The following is a 20926-nucleotide window of genomic DNA, read 5'->3' as shown; positions in this document are numbered from 1 at the left end:
GAGATGTACAACTCCTTTACATTTTACCTTTGAGCTCTTTGACCCCATGGGGCTTGTGATGCAACGTGGAGAATGTCAGACCCCAACTTACTTAAAATTTTCATCCTCCACGAACTTTTGAAGTTCCTCAATGTAGCGAACAGACATCAAGTACTTCTGCACATGAGGGAGGGTCACGAGGTGATCTGGGAGGACACAGTGGGATTCAGAGGCAGACATGTGCTTGAACATACAGTATACATACAGTATTTACAGGCTACATTGTATGGTTACCTAATATCTTGCAAACTAGTATGCTTCATACACGACTATTCCACTCACATGGAGTTAAACAACCACATATCCATGTTGTCTCTGTTGATTTAATGACTGTTACAGAGAGTTTTTTGATACACGTGTGTTCTGTGCACGTTTGATTGTGTTGTAAATATATGACACAGGGTTTCATGTGGTTTGGAGCCAGTGTTTATAATAGTAGTGACATTACACTTTAACAGATTTAGTATTATATTTAGCATTATATTTCTGTCGTTAAATCTCAAATGGTAGGTCAGAGCATGCCGACGATGCCTTATGCTGTCTAGGTAGGCAGTTCACCTGCTTTTGGAACAGAGCCGAAGTTGGAGCTTTGGAGTATGCTTATGTTTGTGTGTGCAATTTCAAACTGAACTGATCATATGTACAGGACATCTGCAGGTCAGAAATGACTCGCAGGATATTGTTCATCTGATTGGTTCACTGTTCAGTCTCGATGATGCTGTCAGAGGCGAGATAGACCGAGTCGATGTATATCATGTCCAGCAGGTAAATTCCTGTGAGCGAAATGGAAGAGAGAAAGACTATATGCATTCATGCTATTAACAGATACAGACATTTAAAGGCCAATATGATAGTCAGAAATTATTTCATGTTATGGCTGATAACTTGTTTAATGTCTGATATTATAAAGTTTGTTAACTCATAACATATCCATGGAATTTCTATTTAAAAACAACGCGATTTTAGGTTGAAAATTTACACTAATGTATAAAGGAAAGTGTATATTTTAGGTGCTGGTCACAAAAGTATTTCATGACAATGAACTATAAATCTAAAGAGTTTTCTGTTTTTACATCATTCTGTTTCTAAAATAATTTAAATTCTATACTGAATTGTTTTATAATAAATAAATGGGCATGACATATTGACTTAAATAACTAACTAGTGTAAATAAATATGTAAATAAATGGAAATTAAAAATGTACTTACATAAATAGGCATGAAATATTGAATTACAAAATGAATTAATTAATTGGCATGAATTATTGTCTTAAATAAATATAAATAAATAAATAAGCATGCAATATTGACTTAAATAACTGAGAATTAAATATTGACTTAATTGAATAAATACATAATTAAATAAATAATTGGAATTAAATACTGACTTTAATAAATTCATAAATGGCCATGGAATACTGACTTTAATTGACATGAAATATCGAGTTTAATAAATAAATTAATACATTAATTAAATCTTGGGCATAAAATATACTTAAATTCATTAATTGGAATGGAATATTGAATTTACACTTAAACTTACTTGAACTTAAACAGTGACTGCTTGATAAGCCTTCTTGTCAAGCGCTTACAATTTAATCAGACCAAATCAGACCAGTACCAATAAGTAAAAGAAATACTAATATTGGCCAAAATACTGAAATGGTGAACAATATATCATTGTATCCCTAGTGATATTTCAAAACAATTCAGTGAAAAACACAGTTGAACAACGGCAAACAGACTGACCAGAAGATCTCTGTCAAAATACGTTTTTTCTGCACATTGTCAGAGTGCTACTACATGCTAAAATCTGTACAGACATCTCAGCTCTGTATAATATTACAGATGTACTCTGTTTACATGTAGTAGACTTTAAAAATTATTAGTTCAAGTATAACAAAGAGCCTTTGAGGTATGACACCTGCACACACAGTTACAGTGCATTCGCTCAGACAAGCTGTGATACACATGACATGATCTGTGTAACTAGAAACAGACATGTACAGCAGGCACAACTGGACATTACTGGTCTTAATAAATCCCAGCATGTGGAGCTGAAGTAGAAATTATACAACTGCATTGTATTTCCAATCAGATCGTTATTTTGTAAGGTGATTAAAGACCATGATTCAGTTGAGATGAGCATTTCTAATATGAAGATGTCAGGAAGCGAAAGTCTTTTTTAGCAACTATGCTGAACTGTGGCGTCAATGGCAGAGGACAGGGTTAAATATGTTTATTTCATTCTTTTAAGAGCCTTGCAAAAGAATAATTCACTGGTGAAACTTGTACTATACTGTAATAATATGAAAAAAAAAATTTGGCAGATGATGTAGTTAAAGGTTCTACTAGGAGAGGCTAACTGGACTCTGCTAACCAGTCAAACCCTGAACCTCTACTTAAAGGGATAGTTCACCCAAAAATAAAAATTCTCTCATCATTTACTCACCCTCATGCCAACCCAGATGTGAATGACTCACTTCAGAAAGATTTTTAGAAGAATATTTCAGCTCTGCAGGTCAATACATTGCAAGTGAATGGTGATCAGAACTTTTAAGTTCCAAAAATGAATACACACACACACACACACACACACACACACCTTATGCTAAAATGCTTTAAATGATTATTTTTTCACATCAAAATACACTTCATACCTCATAATGACAAATGCAAAAATCAGATTTTTGATAACTTTGCAAATGTATATGTATATATATATATATATAATGAAATATCACATTGATATACATATTCAGACCTGTGGTGATGGGGGCGTCGCGGACCATGCAGCTAATTTTTGTTCAAGTATTGTCATATTGTGCTCCTTGAAACAACTACACAGTCTTTTTCCAGAGCAGCCTGTACTTCTCCTGAGGTTACCTGTGGGTTTTTCTTTGTATCCTGAACAATTCTTGTGGCAGTTGTGGCTGAAATCTTTCTTGGTCTACCTGACCTTGGAATGGTATCAAGAGATCCCCAAATTTTCCACTTCTTAATAAGTGATTGAACAGTACTGACTGGTATTTTCAAGGCTTTGGATATCTTTTTATATCCTTTTCCATCTTTATAAAGTTCCATTACCTTGTTACGCAGGTCTTATGACAGTTCTTTTCTGCTCCCCATGGCTCAGTTTCTAGCCTGCTCAGTGCATCCACGTGAGAGCTATGTCACATAGTTGTTTGGCTCCTTTGTAAATCATATTGATAACAGAAATCACCCAAATGGCCCTGATCAAAAGTTTATATACCCTTGAATGTTTGGCCTTGTTACAGAAACACAAGGTGACACACACAGGTTTAAATGGCAATTAAAGATTAATTTCCCACACCACTGGCTTTTTAAATTGCAATTAGTGTCTGTGTATAAATAGTCAATGAGTTTGTTAGCTTTCACGTGGATGCACTGAGCAGGCTAGATACTGAGCCATGGGGAGCAGAAATGAACTGTCAAAAGACCTGTGTAACAAGGTAATGTAACTTTATAAAGATGGAAAAGGATATAAACAGATATCCAAAGCCATGAAAATGCCAGTCAGTACTGTTCAATCACTTATTAAGAAGTGGAGACGTCAGTACTGTTCAATCACTTATTAAGAAGTGGAAAATTGGGGGCCTGGGTAGCTCAGTGGTAAAGACGCTGGCTACCACCCCTGGAGTTCGCTAGTTCGCTAGTTCGAATCCCAGGGCATGCTGAGTGACTCCAGCCAGGTCTCCTAAGCAACCAAATTAGGGTAGAGTCACATGGGGCAACCTCCTCGTAGTCGCTATCATGTGGTTCATTCTTGGTGGAACATGTGGTGAGTTGAGCGTGGTTGCTGCAGTGGATGGTGTGAAGCCTCCACATGCGCTATGTCTCCATGGCAACGTGCTCAACAAGCCAAGTGATAAGATCTGCGGGTTGACGGTCTCAGACGTGGAGGCAACTGGGGTTTGTCCTCTGCCACCTGGACTGAGGCGAATCACTACGCAACCACGAGGACTTAAAAAGCACATTGGGCATTCCAAATTGGAGAAAATGGGGAAAATCCCCCCCCCCAAAAAATGGGATCTCTTGATACCAAGCCAAGAAAGATTTTAGCCACAACTGCCAACTGCCAAAGAAAAACCCACAGGAAACCTCAGGAGAAATACAGGCTGCTTTGGAAAAAGACGGTGTAGTTGTTTCAAGGAGCACAATATGACAATACTTGAACAAAAATGAGCTGCATGGTCGAGTTGCCAGAAAGAAGCCTTTACTGCGCCAATGCCACAAAAAAGCCCAGTTACAATATGCCCGACAACACCATGACACGCCTCACAGCTTCTGGCACATTGTAATTTGGAGTGACTAGACCAAAATAGAGCTTTATGGTCACAACCATAAGCGCTATGTTTGGAGAGGGGTCAACAAGGCCTATAGTGAAAAGAATACCATCCCTACTGTGAAGCATGGTGGTGGCTCACTGATGTTTTGGGAGTGTGTGAGCTCTAAAGGCATGGGGAATTTTGTGAAAATTGATGGCAAGATGAATGCAGCATGTTATCAAAAAATACTGGCAGACAATTTGCATTCTTCTGCACGAAAGCTGCGCATGGGACGCTCTTGGACTTTCCAGCATGACAATGACCCTAAGCACAAGGCCAAGTTGACCCTCCAGTGGTTACAGCAGAAAAAGGTGAAGGTTCTGGAGTGGCCATCACAGTCTCCTGACCTTAATATCATCAAGCCACTCTGGGGAGATCTCAAATGTGCGGTTCATGCAAGATGACCAAATACTTTGCATGACCTGGAGGCATTTTGCCAAGATGAATGGGCAGCTATACCACCTCCAAGAATTTGGGGCCTCATAGACAACTATTACAAAAGACTGCACGCTGTCATTGATGCTAAAGGGGGCAATACACACAGTATTAAGAACTAAGGGTATGCAGACTTTTGAACAGGGGTCATTTAATTTTTTTCTTTGTTGCCATGTTTTGTTTTATGATTGTGCCATTCTGTTATAACCTACAGTTGAATATGAATCCCATAAGAAATAAAAGAAATGTGTTTTGCCTACTCACTCATGTTTTCTTTAAAAATGGTACATAAATTACCAGTTCTCCAAGGGTATGCAAACTTTTGAGCACAACTGTATATATAAGCAGCTCACATTTTGTGTTCTACGGAAAAGAATAAAAAGTCTTATGGGTCTGGTACAAAATTTTTTGGTGACCCTTTCCTTTACTTCCACCTTTCAAGGAAACATGGACCCAACACAAGTGGCCAAATATGAACCATAATCTATATTAAACTCTTAGACAAACTGCTCAAGCCCTTCAGTGGCTTCAGATGGCAGTCTTCAGTGATGTTGGTGTTGACTGCAGCTGTACAGCTGTGGAAAGAATAATTTGAGCCTAAAAAATGTGTTTCCACCCAACCACTTAAAGGGTCCTGAGAGTGTGACCAGATGGCAATGTGGCAACAGAGGGCTTCACACAGCTTGTGCTAGAGTTATGGAAGACACTGTCATAAGCTTGGCACAAGTGAACTCAAAATGTCTATGGTGTGCAGTTGTGACTTGTATGTATTGTGGAAGTTTCCTGATTAAATTAACTCTAGAGGCGCTACAACAACAATACATTTCATTCCCTTTGACACAAATCACAAGTGTCGTGCATGACTTGCAATGCGACACATTTTAACATTTGCATTACACAACTAACTACTTTTATAGGCTTTTTCTTGCATGATCAAGTTGTGCAGTAGCTCAACTGAAGGAGCGTTGCACTTGTGATGCGAAGGATCGGGGTACGAGTCCTGAAAAGTACACAAGTATGACATATGACATATGAGCCCAAAGTGTCATTGAAGCACCATAAAATGACGTGGTTGCTTCAGCAATTCTGTTTTTCATCGAACATTTCTTTTTTTATGACAGTATTGGTTAGGTTTATGTTTAAGGTTTATGGTAGGGAGGTAGGTTTTGTTGATTTAAAACTCGATATAAATATAAATCTGTTTGGGAGAACATTTAACTCACTTTTGGCGCCACACAGTAGACATTTCTCCACGGAACTGCCACAATTCCTGTAATAAACCACTCAATGTCATTTTGTAAAAATATGTCCACAGCCACGTAATTGTCATGTGATCAGGCTGGTTATTTAGGGCATTCTAAAAGTTAATTGTTACATACTGGGCGAGTAGGCTTCTTTTAGTCTGTCTGAAAATTATGACAAAATTATTATTTCCCCTCCCTGATAAGGTGTTCATTTGGTGATTTCCCCTGTTTGTGCACATCCCTGAAATTCTTGACGTTGGAGAACTTGGCTAGTCAAAGTGCGTCGATGATTGGTTAAAACAAATCATAGGTGTGTTTTGGAAATTATGTTCTTCATTTGTTTCCCTCAAAAAAATTATTTCAGGGGGGCGCCCTTGTGCAACAAGGATGTAAGATGTGGTTCCCTGCTGCTCTTGGGGAAAGTTACATATTTATAATCTTTTTCACACAGTTTAATAAAATAACTTAGGACAAGTTGTACAACTAGTTTACCAAGCAAAACTGCACACATGGCGGATGATGTCGATACGGCCTCAACAAAACCTAGGGCAGCTGACAATATACAAGGGACTATCCAGGACATGCTGGAATTAGTAAAAAAACGACATATGCAAGAAAACTGATTCTCTGTCCGATGATCTGTGTTCAGAGATCGCCACAGTTCGACAGGACATTAAAAAATGGCTGGAACCCTTACAGCAGAAAGTGGACGCTAACTCCGGTACCATCAGGGAGTTAGAGCGCTCATCATCCGACCGCAGTGATCACCTAACCGAACTGGAGACCGTGATCACCTCGCTCAGAAAACAAGTGGCTCACCTGGATGCAAAATGTGAAGACCTGGAGGGACAGTCCAGGAGGAATAACATTCGTCTGGTTGGTTTTCCCGAGGACATTGAGGGCCCTCACCCAGCCAATTTTGTTGCGCAACATTTGCAGGACATATTGCACCTCCAGGAAAGACCCTTGCTGGACCGGGCACATCGCACCCTCCGTGAGAGGCAGAGGAAAGGTGAACCCTACTACTATCATGCCCGCAACGAGATTCTATGACGTGCCACGGAGATGTCTCCCTTCAAGCACAATGGAAATAAACTGTCAGTCTTTGCGGACTATACAACAGCTGTCGTTAAGAAGAGGACAGCATTCAGAGAGGCAAAACGTCTTCTCCATTCTTGTCCCGGAGTTAAGTTTGACCTTCTATTTCCTGCTGTTTTGAGGATCACCTTCTCCAATGGAGCTGCACATAAGTTCGAAGATCCAGCCGCTGCATTGGATTTTATAAACAAAACCATTCAGCCTGCAAATACTTAAGGTAACAATATGTAGGCCTAGGCAATATAGAGATACGTGCCTTGTTGGAATGTACATTGAAGGGATATGATAATGCCAGCTTGCCCATCTACTCGGTCATTATCTATCTTTCAAATATGACTTCAGTTCATTGTATATTGTACCAGTTCATCTAGTTCATTGTTTCAATATAAGGCTGGTGTGGCAACATAGACGGTAACTTTTCCCTAGTCAAGAGAGCTTTGATTCCACTGTGCTCAATATCATTCACTATATGACTTTCTCTTAGGCAGCATTTAGTTAGCTGCAGTTGTTTGAGTGTTAAGGGGATATGCGCGCGTCTCGTTTGGGGAGATGCTTTTGCTGGGGTGGGTGGGTGAAAGGGTTTCTTATAGTTCATATGTTCTCTGTATGTGTGCCTTTTCTTGTTTTTGTTTTTTTTTCATCCTTGTTTCTTTACTTGGTCTACCCACGATATCTGTAAAATATTGCAGTCAGTTATATGTCTTGATATATTCAATAAGTCACATCGGTTATGACACAACCTAAAATAATTCATCAGCTGGGTGAGAGGAATTTAAAATTTATAAGTTGGAACTGTAAAGGAGTAAATGAACCAGTTAAACGCAGCAAGGTGTTACACCATCTCCAACACTTAGGGGCCCAGATTGTTTACCTCCAGGAAACCCATTTAAAAATTCATGATCAGCTACAGTTAAGGAGAAGATGGGTTGGTCAGGTATACCATTCTACATTTCAGGGTAAAGCCAGGGGAGCAGCAATTCTTATCCATAGATCAATTCCTTTTGTGCATTCTGATGTTATAGCAGACCCAAATGGGAGGTTTGTCATTGTAACAGGGAAGATCAATACCTTCCCTTTTGCTTTTGCTAATATACAGTATATGCTCCAAACTGGGATAATGATAATTTTTTCAGACAATTATTCTCCAAGCTGCCTGACCTGTCCTCATACTTTCTTAATTTGGGTGGTGATTTCAATTGCTGGATCAATCCTAAACTCGACCACTCTTCTGACAGACATAATACTCCTTCCATATCTGCATCTGTGATTCAGTCAACATTTTGTGAAGTTTGTGTCTAATCAAATAGATTTTTTCATAGCGACGAATAAGACTCCAGATGTCTCAGCAACTATTTTTTGGGAAGCTCTGAAGGCACATCTAAGGGAGGACATCATCTCACACATTGCTCCCAAGGAAAAACTGAGGAAACAGAAGCTTTCTGAGATAACCCTGAAAATGATTCATTTAGACAATAGGTAAGGAGTGCCTCTCTCTACAGGCAGAGTTTGATGTTCTTTCAACAGGCCATGTAGAGAACATGATGTTTAAATCCAGATATACATAAGTACTATGAAGAGGGCAACAAGGCAGGTAAGCTACTGGCCCATCAATTACAACACGAATTATCCTCTCATCATATTTCACAGATTCAAACCCCTTCAGGGTGAACAACAGATCCCAAGTTAATTAATGATAATTTTAAAGATTATTATATTTCCTTATATACATCTGATCAAACCAGCAACCACTCTGCTTTTGATGATTTTTTTAGTGACCTGAAGATACCCATCGTTAACTCTGATTCAGTTGCATGGTTGGAGGAATCCATTACTTTAGAAGAACTGATTCAGATGGCTGCATCCATGCAGTGTGGCAAATGCCCTGGGCCAGATGTGTATCCGGTAGATTTCTACAAGAAATTTTTACATAAATTGGCCCCCATACTGACTGACATGTACAATGAATCATTTGACTCACTAAAGCTCCCTCAGATCCTCAACCAAGCCTCTATTTCCTTAATTTGAAAAAAGAATAAAGACCCCTTTGACTGTACCTCATACCGCCCGATCAGGCTTCTTAATGTGGATTTTAAGATCCTGTCAAAACTGTTAGCAATGCATCTTGAATCCATACTACCATTAATAATTTCTCCAGACCAGACTGGGTTTATCAAAAATAGGCATTCTTCTTTTAATATCAGAAGACTATTTAATGTCATATATAATCCTCCCTCTTCTACTCTTTCAGATGCTTTAATTTCATTAGACACAGTAAAAGCATTTGACCGTGTAGAATGGGAGTATCTCTTCTACACTTTGGAGAAGTTTTGGTTCAGTGAGAAATTTATATTATGGGTGAGACTATTATATTCTGTGCCCCAAGCTTCAGTTAGGACTAATAACACTCGTTCAGAGTACTTCCACCTTCACCATTCTACTCGTTAGGGATGTCCTTTGAGTCCACTTCTCTTTGCCATCGCCACTGAGCCCCCTTCTATTGCATTACGGTCTGATTCAGCTATAAAGGGTATAAAAAGAATGGGCACAGAACAAAAGTTTCACTGTATGCAGATGACCTTCTCTTTTATATTTCAGAATTTGATGTGTTGATACCTGCAGACTTTCCATTTTAAAATCATTTGGTCTCAATTCAGGATATAAACTAAATATAAGTAAAAGTGAGTTTTTCCCATTAAATTCCATAGAGATTACCCTTTACACAACTTCCCATTTAAGATTGTACATCACAGATTCACCTACCTCGGGGTCTGTATCACTGACAAATTCAAAGACCTCTTTAAATATAATTTCTCCAGTTTGCTGCTTCAGGTTGAGAAGGATTTTGAAAGCTGGTCATTGCTCCCCTTATCTTTGGCTGGTAGGATTAACTCGGTCAAAATGAATACACTTCCAAAATTCTCTTACTTTTTCCAGAGCATACGTATTGTCCTTCCCCAACACATCTTTCGCAAAATTGATTTATTACTTTGTTTGGAATAAAAAGGTCCCCAAAATGCGTAAAATGCTTTTTCAGAGCCCTAAACTATTAGGAGGGATGGCCTTACCCAACTTTCAGTTTTATTATTGGGCTGCAAACCTCAGGGTTATGCAATATTGGCTAAAACAAAAGCAAACACATGACTCATCAATGTGGCTCACCATGGAGACATCTTTATGCATGCCAACCTCACTAGCAGCTATGTTGCACTCCTCCATTAAATGCCCATGTTCCCCTACACGAAAAATGTCATTGTTAAAACTACACTGAGAATTTAAAGACAATTTCTACATCGATTTGGACTACAATACTTTTCTATCTCTGCCTCTAAAGCAGCAAACCTGGCATTTCCACCTTCACTAACTAACAATGATTAAAGATCTTTATATAGATAATGTCTTTTGCATCCTTCTAACAGTTACTAGAAAATTCTCATTACCAAGACAGATATTTGCAGATTCGCAGCTTTATACAGGACCTGAACACTCAATTTCCTAGTCTCCCTTTCGCAACCCCTATTGACACCTTCCTGGAACCAATTTATATTTCGAAAGGTGTGATTTCCTATATGTATGATGCTATATGCACTTTGCAGGATACACCACTTACATCTATTAAATCTCAATGGGAGGAGGACTTAGGAGAGAATATACCAGTTGAGCAATGGGGAGAAATTTTAAGTCGAGTACACTCCTCATCCTTTTGCACCAGGCACGGCTTGATTCAGTGTAAAATCCTTCACTGCACTCACTGGACCAAAGTCAGACTCTCTAAAATATACTCAAACATTGATCCCATGTGTGATTGCTGTCATCAAGCCCCTGCAACTACTGCACACATGGTTTGGTACTGTCCATTTATTTATACATTTTGGTCCAAGATTTTTGAAACAATATCTGGAGTTGTTGATACAAATGTTGAACCCCTGGCTGTTACAGCTTTGTTTGGTGCTCTCCCTCTGACACTTGACCTTCTGAAATATAAAACTGATTTTGTAGCCTTCATTACAGGCCAGATGCTTAATTTTGTTAAATTGGAAATCGCCCACTTCCCCCACACATTCCTTATGGATTAGGGATATTTTTAAATTCATCAAATTAGAAAAAATTTGACACAATAAATGGTTCTTTTGAGAAATTTCACAAAACTTGGAGTCTTTTCCTCATCTATGTGGATATTTGTGGGTGTACATGGGTGTGTGTATGTATGTGTGTATATATATATATATATATATATATATATATATATATATATATATATATATATATATATATATATATATATATGTATATATGTATATTCCTTGTAAGAGGGACACCCTAATGTATAATTTCTCTCTACATATCTACCATGTGCACATGGTCCGTTTACTAACAAGAAAGAAAAAAGTGCATGCTTGTATGCTTACGTTGTTGGTCAATGGAATTTGTAACTGTATGACAGTGTTGGTTGATGTAAAGAAAACAATAAATAAAGTATGAAAAAACAAACAAACAAAAAAAAAAAAAACTAATTTCAAATGATGTCACGTGTAGTATAAATGGAGGCTTTGTTCACCTAGGTGGCTTTAGTTCATTCAGGAGAAAAACTTTGGGTTTTTCAGTTGTATAAATTAGGTTTAACCCTCTCTTCTATAGCAGTGGCTCTCATATGGTCCCAGATTTTACATTTGACATCAAGTGACGACCCAACACAGTACCAAAAATGTTTATTTACGTTTATGCTCAAACGTGAACAAAAATGTCTTTAAAAACTTTTTTTTAAATAATGTATTAAAAAAGTATTAATATTGCCATGAAGCAATATGTGCCACTAATACGCATCATATCTTAAGGACAAAACATATATATATATATGTATGTGTGTCAGTGTATATTCAGTATACATTATCTATCTATCTATCTATCTATATATATATATATATACAGTACTGTGCAAAAGTCTTAGGCACATAAGATATTTCACAAAAGCATTTGTCTTAAGATGGTTATTTATATCTTCAGCTTTATTGAGTCAAAATGAAATATACATTTTAGACTCCCAAACATTCCTTTTGCAAATAGAATAGAATAGAAGAACAGGGAGCCCTGCAACAGATTGCATGACCCCCACAGAGCCCCCCACTGAACATCGAGTCAGTCTGGGATTACATAAAGAGACAGAAGCAACTGAGACAGCCTAAATAGATAGAAGAACTGTGGAGAATTCTCCAAGAAGCTTGGAACATCCTATCTGCCAACAACCAAGAAAAACTGTGTTCATGTGTACCTAGGAGAATTGGGGCTGTTTTGAAGGCAAAAGTGGTTACACGAAATATTGATTTAGTTTTTTTTTGTTGTTTACTGGTCTTTGTACGATGTTAATTTATAAATGAAAACTATTCATGGTATTATTTTTGAAGAGATCCTCACTAGGCAAAATTTTTCACAAGTGCCTAAAACTTTGCACAGTACTGTGTGTGTATATATATATATATATATATATATTAGAGGTCGGCCGATAGAGGGCTTTGCCGATACCGATAACTAAGTTGGGAAAGCTGGCTGATAGAAGATTAATCGGCCGATAGTTTTAAAAATTTCAAATACGAATGAAAACTTTCCACTAAATGTAAAATATTAACTTTAATAACTTTAGTAAGTATTACTTCCCATGGCAATACTTCTCTCACACTGGTACCTTCTTAAAAGCCTTTACCATCTGAAATTACTGAAAATACTAAATAAAATATTACAGGTCAAATGTGTTTGTTCAGCAGTAATATAAAACACTCCCTTAAGCCAAACACTAAGCCGTATGCTTCATCACTACAGACAATATTTCTTATTTTATTTTATTTTCATATTAAATCAATGATTGAAGTACAAGAAAGGGAGTCTTGTCTTTTTAAAGGTAATTTTAGAATGGCATTGTCTATATTATATATCCATATGCCCTCACATGAACACATTGTATTATACAGTATAACAGTGTGCGCTCTCATGAATATCAAATTCATATTTCAGACATATATATTTTGCAATGCTATATATATATATATATATATATATATATATACATTTTTGTACATAACTATATCATAAAATTATGAAGCTTGGACAGAAGTTCATTTTTTCAGAATGGAGAAAAGTTATAAAAAACCTATAAAACTGTTCCTGTACGCGTGCATTCACTCAGTGTAATTTCCTAGCGCTTGGTCTTCTGAAGCAAGAGAACGGCTGAGCAAAAGCAAAAACTCAGGCAGCATAAGGTTGGCATTAATGACTAATTTACTGCTGCTGAAAATTTACTTATAAATTCACTTTGAAACAAAACCTCTTCAATTGGACACCCCTCAACCCTGAGGGAAAAAGAAAAAAACAGATCTGCACAAATTCATGACTTATTTTTAATTCAAAACAGCATATAAAGAGAAAAGTTGAGCAGTTTCCAAACAGCTAATGTTAGTGTCCTCTCCACCTTGTCGGCAATGCCATTCTCCAGTGAAGCGATTAGTTATAAATAAGTTAATTATTGTTGGTTGTTTTAAACGACTGATTTATTGTACCATGGCAATAAAAATAACGTGTATTGCATACATGGTCTTTTCCCTGTCAATGTTCCGATTTTGAAGCGTTAGTCACGTTGCACAACAAACTCCACGCGGAATCAGTGATTGTTTTTATTTAACCTCAAGAGGGCGCAGTTGTGATGTTGAACCAATCAGTTCAGACTGTAGAAACCTCCAACACAAGCCACGGAAAAATTAAACCAAAAATAACTATCGAGTTGATTTTTTTTCCGATAACAACTATCGGCCTCTATTAATTAGTAAATATATATATATATATATATATATATATATATATATATATATATATACACACACACACAAACATACAAAGTGCAATTTTGTTTTTCTTAATTCACCTTCAAAAACGTACATTTGGACTTTGGCGGTATGCATGTACACCATTTGAATATCTGTGCTGTCTAGGAAAAGTAACTTTACTTTGGTCTTTAGTCTTTTTTAAATGAGTTTACACACAATGAATTTTTCAATAAAAACAAGTTTACTTTCTTCAACGATTCATAGAATGAGGTAAAAGTGGCCAGAACTCCAGCAAATAAAGTTTCAATTGAAACCACATGCCTGAATTCAAATTGGGAGGAAGTCCTCACAATCTAATAAAGCATAAATCAAACTAACATATAAAACAAGGCAAATGCCAAGAAGCTTGCTTGTAACTCTAAAGCCAAACAGTGGTGCACTGCTAATGATTACAAATGCATTATTGCATCAAATGAGCCAGAGGGGTTGTTTAACACACAAGTTCATACGTCAGGTTATTTAGGTGTTCTTGATAAACTTGGGTAATGTTTTTTCCGGGGGGCTTTTCCTTACCAAAACAGATGGTGATGTGGTTCATCTAAAGCATCATGTTTTCTCTGTGCTGTAAACACTACAGACGTTTAAATAAATATTCTGTATCAGTGTCACTGCATGAACGATTCTGTAAACTCTGCTTTCAGTTTGGTAATGACATATTTGAGCAATAGAACTTTAGATTTTTTGGCTGCAGGCATGAACAACTCTCTTATTAGGCAAATGGAGAAAAACTCCACTATTATTACTAATGTAAGCAGCGCAATCAATAATTTATTATATTTAACATTTAAAATGTTTTTTTTGTTGTTGTTTTTGTTTTTTAAAGAGCTACAGCGTAGCCAACCTTCACAGATCCTGAATCACAGCACTGGCCACATCGACATGATGATATCACCACTTTACATGGCAGTGATGTCAAGCAACAGAATCAACATTTATTTTGTGCCATTTGAATGACCAAATTCATTCTGTACTTGATTCCAAGCAAAACAGAAAAGGCAGATACATGAGAAGTGTAAACATAAATTAATATTTTTATTTCAGAGTTGTGGAACCCTTCACAACCATCTGCTGATCTCCTAAACATTCCCGCATGGTTTCATGTTACTTCATCACTTAAATAGAACATGTCAAACTACAGTTTCTTAAGTAAATACCAGTAAGAGTCAGACTCTTAGCAAAATAATAGTATTATATTCTCACAATGTTTCCTGCACTATCGTCACTGTAACAGCACTACTGAATCAGCAGTGCTAGACATAACCAGTGACCAGTGTAGTCCGATTCCCGAATGAACGACCCTTATGAGCCGGTTCTTTTGAGTCTACAGCGTGAAACATACTGCACGACTTGTGTAGTCCGATTCCTGAACAAATGACTCTCATGAGCTGGTTCTTTTGAATCTACATTGCGGAACATACGGCACGACCAGTGTAGCCTGATTCACGAACGAATGACTCTTATGAGGTGGTTCTTTTGAATCTACAGCACGAAACATACAGCATGACCAGTGTAGCCTGATTCACAAACAAATGACTCTTGTGAGCTGGTTCTTTTGAATCTACAGCACGAATCATACTGCAGGACCAGTGTAGTCTGATTCACGAATGAATGACTCTTATGAGCTGGTTCTTTTGAATCTACATCACGGAACATACAGCACGACCAGTGTAGTCTGATTCACGAACAAATTAATCTTATGAGCTGTTCTTTTGAATCTACATCGCTGAACACACAGCATGATTAGTGTAGCCTGATTCCCAAACAAATGACTCTTTTGAGTTGGATCTTCTGAATCTAAACTGCAAAATATACAGTGCGACCAGTGTAGTCCGATTCCTGAACAAATTACTCTCATGAGCTGGTTCTTTTTAATCTACAGCACGAAACATACAGCACGACCAGTGTGGTCCGATTCCTGAACAAATGACTCTCATGAGCTAGTTCTTTTGAATCAACAAATTCAAAAGAACATTGCTGAATGCACAGTGGGACCAGTGTAGTCCAAAGATTTATAAATGGGGGTTATTTTAGTTGTTACATTTGGGCACATGCGACAACTTACTGAAAACATCTTGTGTTGCTGAAATTTACCCGCTGCTTGACTTCAGCTTCATGTGTGTGCATTTGTGTCAAGTTCATCTTAAGTTTTGCCAGGAAAAAGCTAGTGAAGAACTCACTAATCAGATGTTCAGACTAATTAGGACCAGGTTAAAGGCTTTCTTGTGTCCTTAAAAGGCCGCAGTGTGGCATCTTACATAATGCAGTTTTCCCCTGATCTTGGTCTTCTACCAAGCACTCATGCTGAAAACCAATCACATCAAAAAGTACATTGAAATTCCTTCCTTCACCTTGGACCGCACTACTGTGCATCGTGTGTTGCTCTTATTACACAATCAGAAACTTTTGCCCAAAGAGACTCATGAAACATGCTGAAGCAAAGTTCAACCAGTTAAGATTTGGTTTCAGCGCTGATCTTCCAAAACAAACCAGGTTTTTTCAGAAGCAATGACCTGTGGGTTAGTCCATCATAATACAGTTCCTATGTGGTTTGGTTCATTGTCTGATGGATTTTAAAAGTAACTGCCTCTGATAAGCTTGACATTCTTCACATATGGTTAGCCAAAAGATATTTAAAGACTGTGAGCACATTGTACTTTTAGTATCTGTGGAGAAAATGTTCTTTATGGACAAGACACTCTCTGGATTTTACCTCTTTATTCTGAGCAAAACAATATACAACATGTTACGGTTAATACAAACAAACGTAATTAACATTTTACATTTAGTAATTTAGAAGACACTTTTATCCGTGTCTTCTAAATTATGTTTATCCTTGTTTATAATGTTTGGTTAGCAGATGCACAAAAAACAATGAGGTTTGATGTTATTGACGTATAGTCGAGTTGACCAATAATTTGATTTGATAGTGGACAATGACTTAAAGAAATGTTCCTGGTTCAATACAAGTTCAATCGACAGCACTATCGGGATTACAGGGCTTCACTGTCAATACAATTAAGTTGTAATATTGGATTTACTGGCCATTTTATCATTTAATATTGTCGATTTTATCATAATAAAATCAAGTTAACATGTATTATGTTTATGTCTTATGACTATACTTTTGAAACAATGTATATTTTTACATTTTAGGTCTTGCCCCATTTACTTCCATTTTAAGTGCCTCACTGTAGCCACATTTTTTTTTTTTTTTTTTTCTTTTTTTAAACAAAAAATTATACTTTTTTTAAGGAGGGATGATTTCTTTTTATTAATTTTTTTTATTTTTAGAAATCAATATTTAAAATGCTGTTAAAGGGTTAGTTCAACCAAAAATGAAAATTCTCACATAATTTACTCACCTTCATGCCCTTCCAGATGTGGATGACTTTCTTTCTTCTTCAAAATACAAATGAAGGTTTTTAGCTTCAAAATCTCCAAAAAGCACATAAAGGCAGCAAAAAAGTAATCCATATGACTCCAGTGGTTTAATCCATATCTTTAGAAGCAATATGATAGGTGTGGGTGAGAAATAGATACAAATGTAAGGCATCTTTTACTCTAAATCTCCACTTTCACTTTTACATCTGAAAGTCACATGTGGTGCAGATCTGAAAGGGAAAATGGAGATTTACAGTAAAAAAGGACTTAAATATTGATCTGTTACTCATCCACATCTATTATATTGCTTCGGAAGATATGGATTTAACCATTGGGGTCTAATGGATTACTTTTATGTTTCCTGTATGTGATATTTGGAGATACAAAGGTCTGATCACCATTCATCAATATAAATTATTTCCCCTGCCCAGTAGGGGGCAATATGCATGAAGAATGTGAATCACCAAAAACACAAGAAGAATGTAAAAGTTAAAGTGGATATTGACTGAGCATGGAGGAGAACTTATAATAATAAAGGACTTAAACATTGATCTGTTTCTCACCCACACCTATCATTTTGCTTCTGAAGACATGGATTAAACCACTGGAGTCTTATGGATTACTTTTATGCTGCCTTTGTGTGATTTTTGGAGCTACAAAGATCTGAACACCATTCACTTGCATTGTGGACTTGCAGGAGTTCCCATCTATGTTGGGCACTTATTGGCTGCTTTTCTTTATTATTTGGTCCAAGTCATCAATTTCAAAAACTTTTTTTTATTTTTATAAAATGTTAGTTTTATAATGAAATAAATTAATATGGTGGCACAATTATATTTTTGTCTACAAAACTAATTTCAAACATTTAAGCATACACCTTCAGATCAAAAGATTTTTAAGATCATGAGAAACATTTCGGTCAAGTGTTTCGAAACCTTTGACCGGTAGTGTATATATATATATATATATATTATATAGCTTGACAGTCCAGAATTACTATTCACTTTCATTATATGGTGATTATATTATTTCATTATATTTCCTACAGAAGAAAGCACGTTATATGAGTTTTGAACGACATGAGTTAATATTGACAGAAGTTTCCTTTGGGCGAACTATACCTTTACTTATTATTTCTGCGCCATTATTTCTTCCCTAACAAGAATTTACAAGCTCATCATAAATAAATAAATAAATCAATCAAAATAACTGATGAGTTGGAGCTGACAGTCCACACAAAATATGGTGTAAAATATAGTATCAGTTATTGTTCGGGATGTTTTTAGGCCAAATTTCTTGAAGAGGGGGCTCGTTGCCTATGTTACACAAAATCCTGTAGGAAACAGTATCATACACATCACCTCACAAATCTAAATAGGTCTGTTTTTTTGGGAAAGACCTGCACTGAATCACACAAACGATCCGATATAACTACAACTGGACAGAAGGGACATCACGTTATTCTTTAGACTAATTACATTTAACTAAATCCAGGACTGTCACATACACAATGCATCATTCTTGACTTCATGTTTGGCAAATTTTATGTTGCAGACTAAAGAAAGAACACCCATATGATATATTTGATATATTTCAGCACACATCATGTCAATGTCACATCATTTGCCAAGACAGTGTCCCGAAGAACATCCAAATGAGCTTTCAGTAGTCCAAGACATCATCCAGACCGGGACATGTTTGGAGTGGAGAGGATATGATGTCGCTGTTTGTTTTCAGGCCATACCATCTCCATGTAAACAAAAAAAATCTGATCAGATGAGTCACAAAACAGATGTTTTGGATTAAATGGATCTAGAGGAATCATGTTGTGCTATTTAGAGTCTCTTTTATCATTAATTTTACTTATAAACATGGTACAGGTTCATGTAAGTCGATCATTCCTCTTGGCTATAATTTATGAGCTGGTTTATTATGCAACAGAAATCAGCTGCATTTCAAATGCAGTTCTGTAATTGAATTGCATGGGTAATTGTGATTTACCAAAACAAAACAAACATTACCATAAACTGCCTTACAAGAGTTTAATGTGGCTATTTTGCCAGACAAGACATCGCAAGACAACCACGTGCTGTTTTTGTTAATGTAAGAGAGAGTAGAGAGAGAGAAAATAAAGAAAAACGAGAATTTAAAAAATCACTGTTTATTTCCTCATTTTTGTACTCATAAAATACACTTTAGAATTTAGTGAAAATGCTGTCTTGGTGAGGTATTAAAGGGATAGTTCACCCATTAATAATAATAATAATAATAATTCTCTCATCATTTACTCACCCTCATGCCATCCCAGATGTGTATGACTTTCTTTCTTCTGCAGAACACAAATGAAGATTTTTAGAAGAATATTTCAGCTCTGTAGGTCCATACAATGCAAGTGAATGGTGATCAGACATTTGTAACTCCAAAACTCACACAAAGGCAGCATAAAAGCAATACATTGGACCCCAATGGTTAAATCCATATCCTCAGAAGCGATATAAAAGGTGTGGGTGAGAAACAGAACAATATTAAGGCCTTTTTTACAGTAAATCTCCACTTTCGCTTCTGAAAGTCACATGTGGTGCACATCTGAAAGTGAAAGTGGAGATTTACAGTAAAAAAGGACTTAAATATTGATCTGTTTCTCACCCACACCAAATATATTGCTTCTGAAGATATGGATTTAACCATTGGGGCCAGGACAGTCCTCTTCCTCCCGTATCCCAGGCTGTTCTGGTGGTGGTCACAAGGAGCCAGGTAAGTGCTTCGATGTCCCTAGAATCAGCATGGCCACGACGTGGTGTGGCACCTCGAGCTCCGCCCCGACGCGATGCCCCACCTGCCGGTACATCCAACGACATTGTCCCTTTGGTCCCCTTTGCGCGAAACTTGGATGCATGGCTCGCGCTTTCCAATCCGTTGCGATGGCTAATCCGGACTGTCTGACTCAGCTACCTGATTCAGTTCGCCAGGCGCCCGCCCAGTTTCAGCGGTATTCACTTCACCTTGGTCAAAAGCGAAAATGCTGCCACCTTGCGCGCTGAGATCGCTACCCTCCTACGGAAGGGCACGATAGAACCTGTCCCTCCAGCCGAGATGAAGAAAGGGTTTTACAGCCCCTACTTCATCGTACTGAAAAAAGGCGGTGGTTGCGGCCAATCTTGGACCTGCGAGTACTGAACCGGGCTTTACACAGACTCCCATTCAAGATGCTGCAGGATTGTTTCGCGGTGGTAGACCTGAAGGATGCGTACTTCCACGTCTCGATTCTTCCTCGACACAGACCCTTCCTGTGGTTTGCATTTGAGGGTCAGGCGTATCAGTACAAAGTCCTCCCTTTCGGCCTGTCCCTGTCTCCTCGCGTTTTTTACGAAGGTCGCAGAGGCTGCCCTTGCCCCATTAAGGGAGGTGGGCATTCGCATTCTCAACTATCTCGACGACTGGCTAATCCTAGCTCACACTCGAGACATGTTGTGCGCACACAGGGACCTGGTGCTCTCACACCAGTTGGCTT

The 20926-nt window shown here is 37.4% G+C and overlaps 1 protein-coding gene across 1 annotated transcript in view; it reads right to left on the bottom strand.

The window, feature by feature from the left end:
* The window catches only part of LOC127439788 (ras-specific guanine nucleotide-releasing factor RalGPS1), a 173094-nt gene that overhangs the window by 40918 nt on the left and 111250 nt on the right, over window positions 1-20926 (bottom strand). The window contains 2 exon segments of the mRNA XM_051696001.1: window positions 92-185; window positions 666-812. Of these exon segments, the coding sequence (XP_051551961.1) occupies window positions 92-185; window positions 666-812 (241 nt within the window).

Source organism: Myxocyprinus asiaticus, chromosome 4 (genome assembly GCF_019703515.2).
Source record: "Myxocyprinus asiaticus isolate MX2 ecotype Aquarium Trade chromosome 4, UBuf_Myxa_2, whole genome shotgun sequence".
NCBI classification, from domain to species: domain Eukaryota; kingdom Metazoa; phylum Chordata; class Actinopteri; order Cypriniformes; family Catostomidae; genus Myxocyprinus; species Myxocyprinus asiaticus.
The sequence above is the reverse complement of the archived record's forward strand: the minus strand, read 5'-3'. Positions and strand labels throughout refer to the sequence as shown.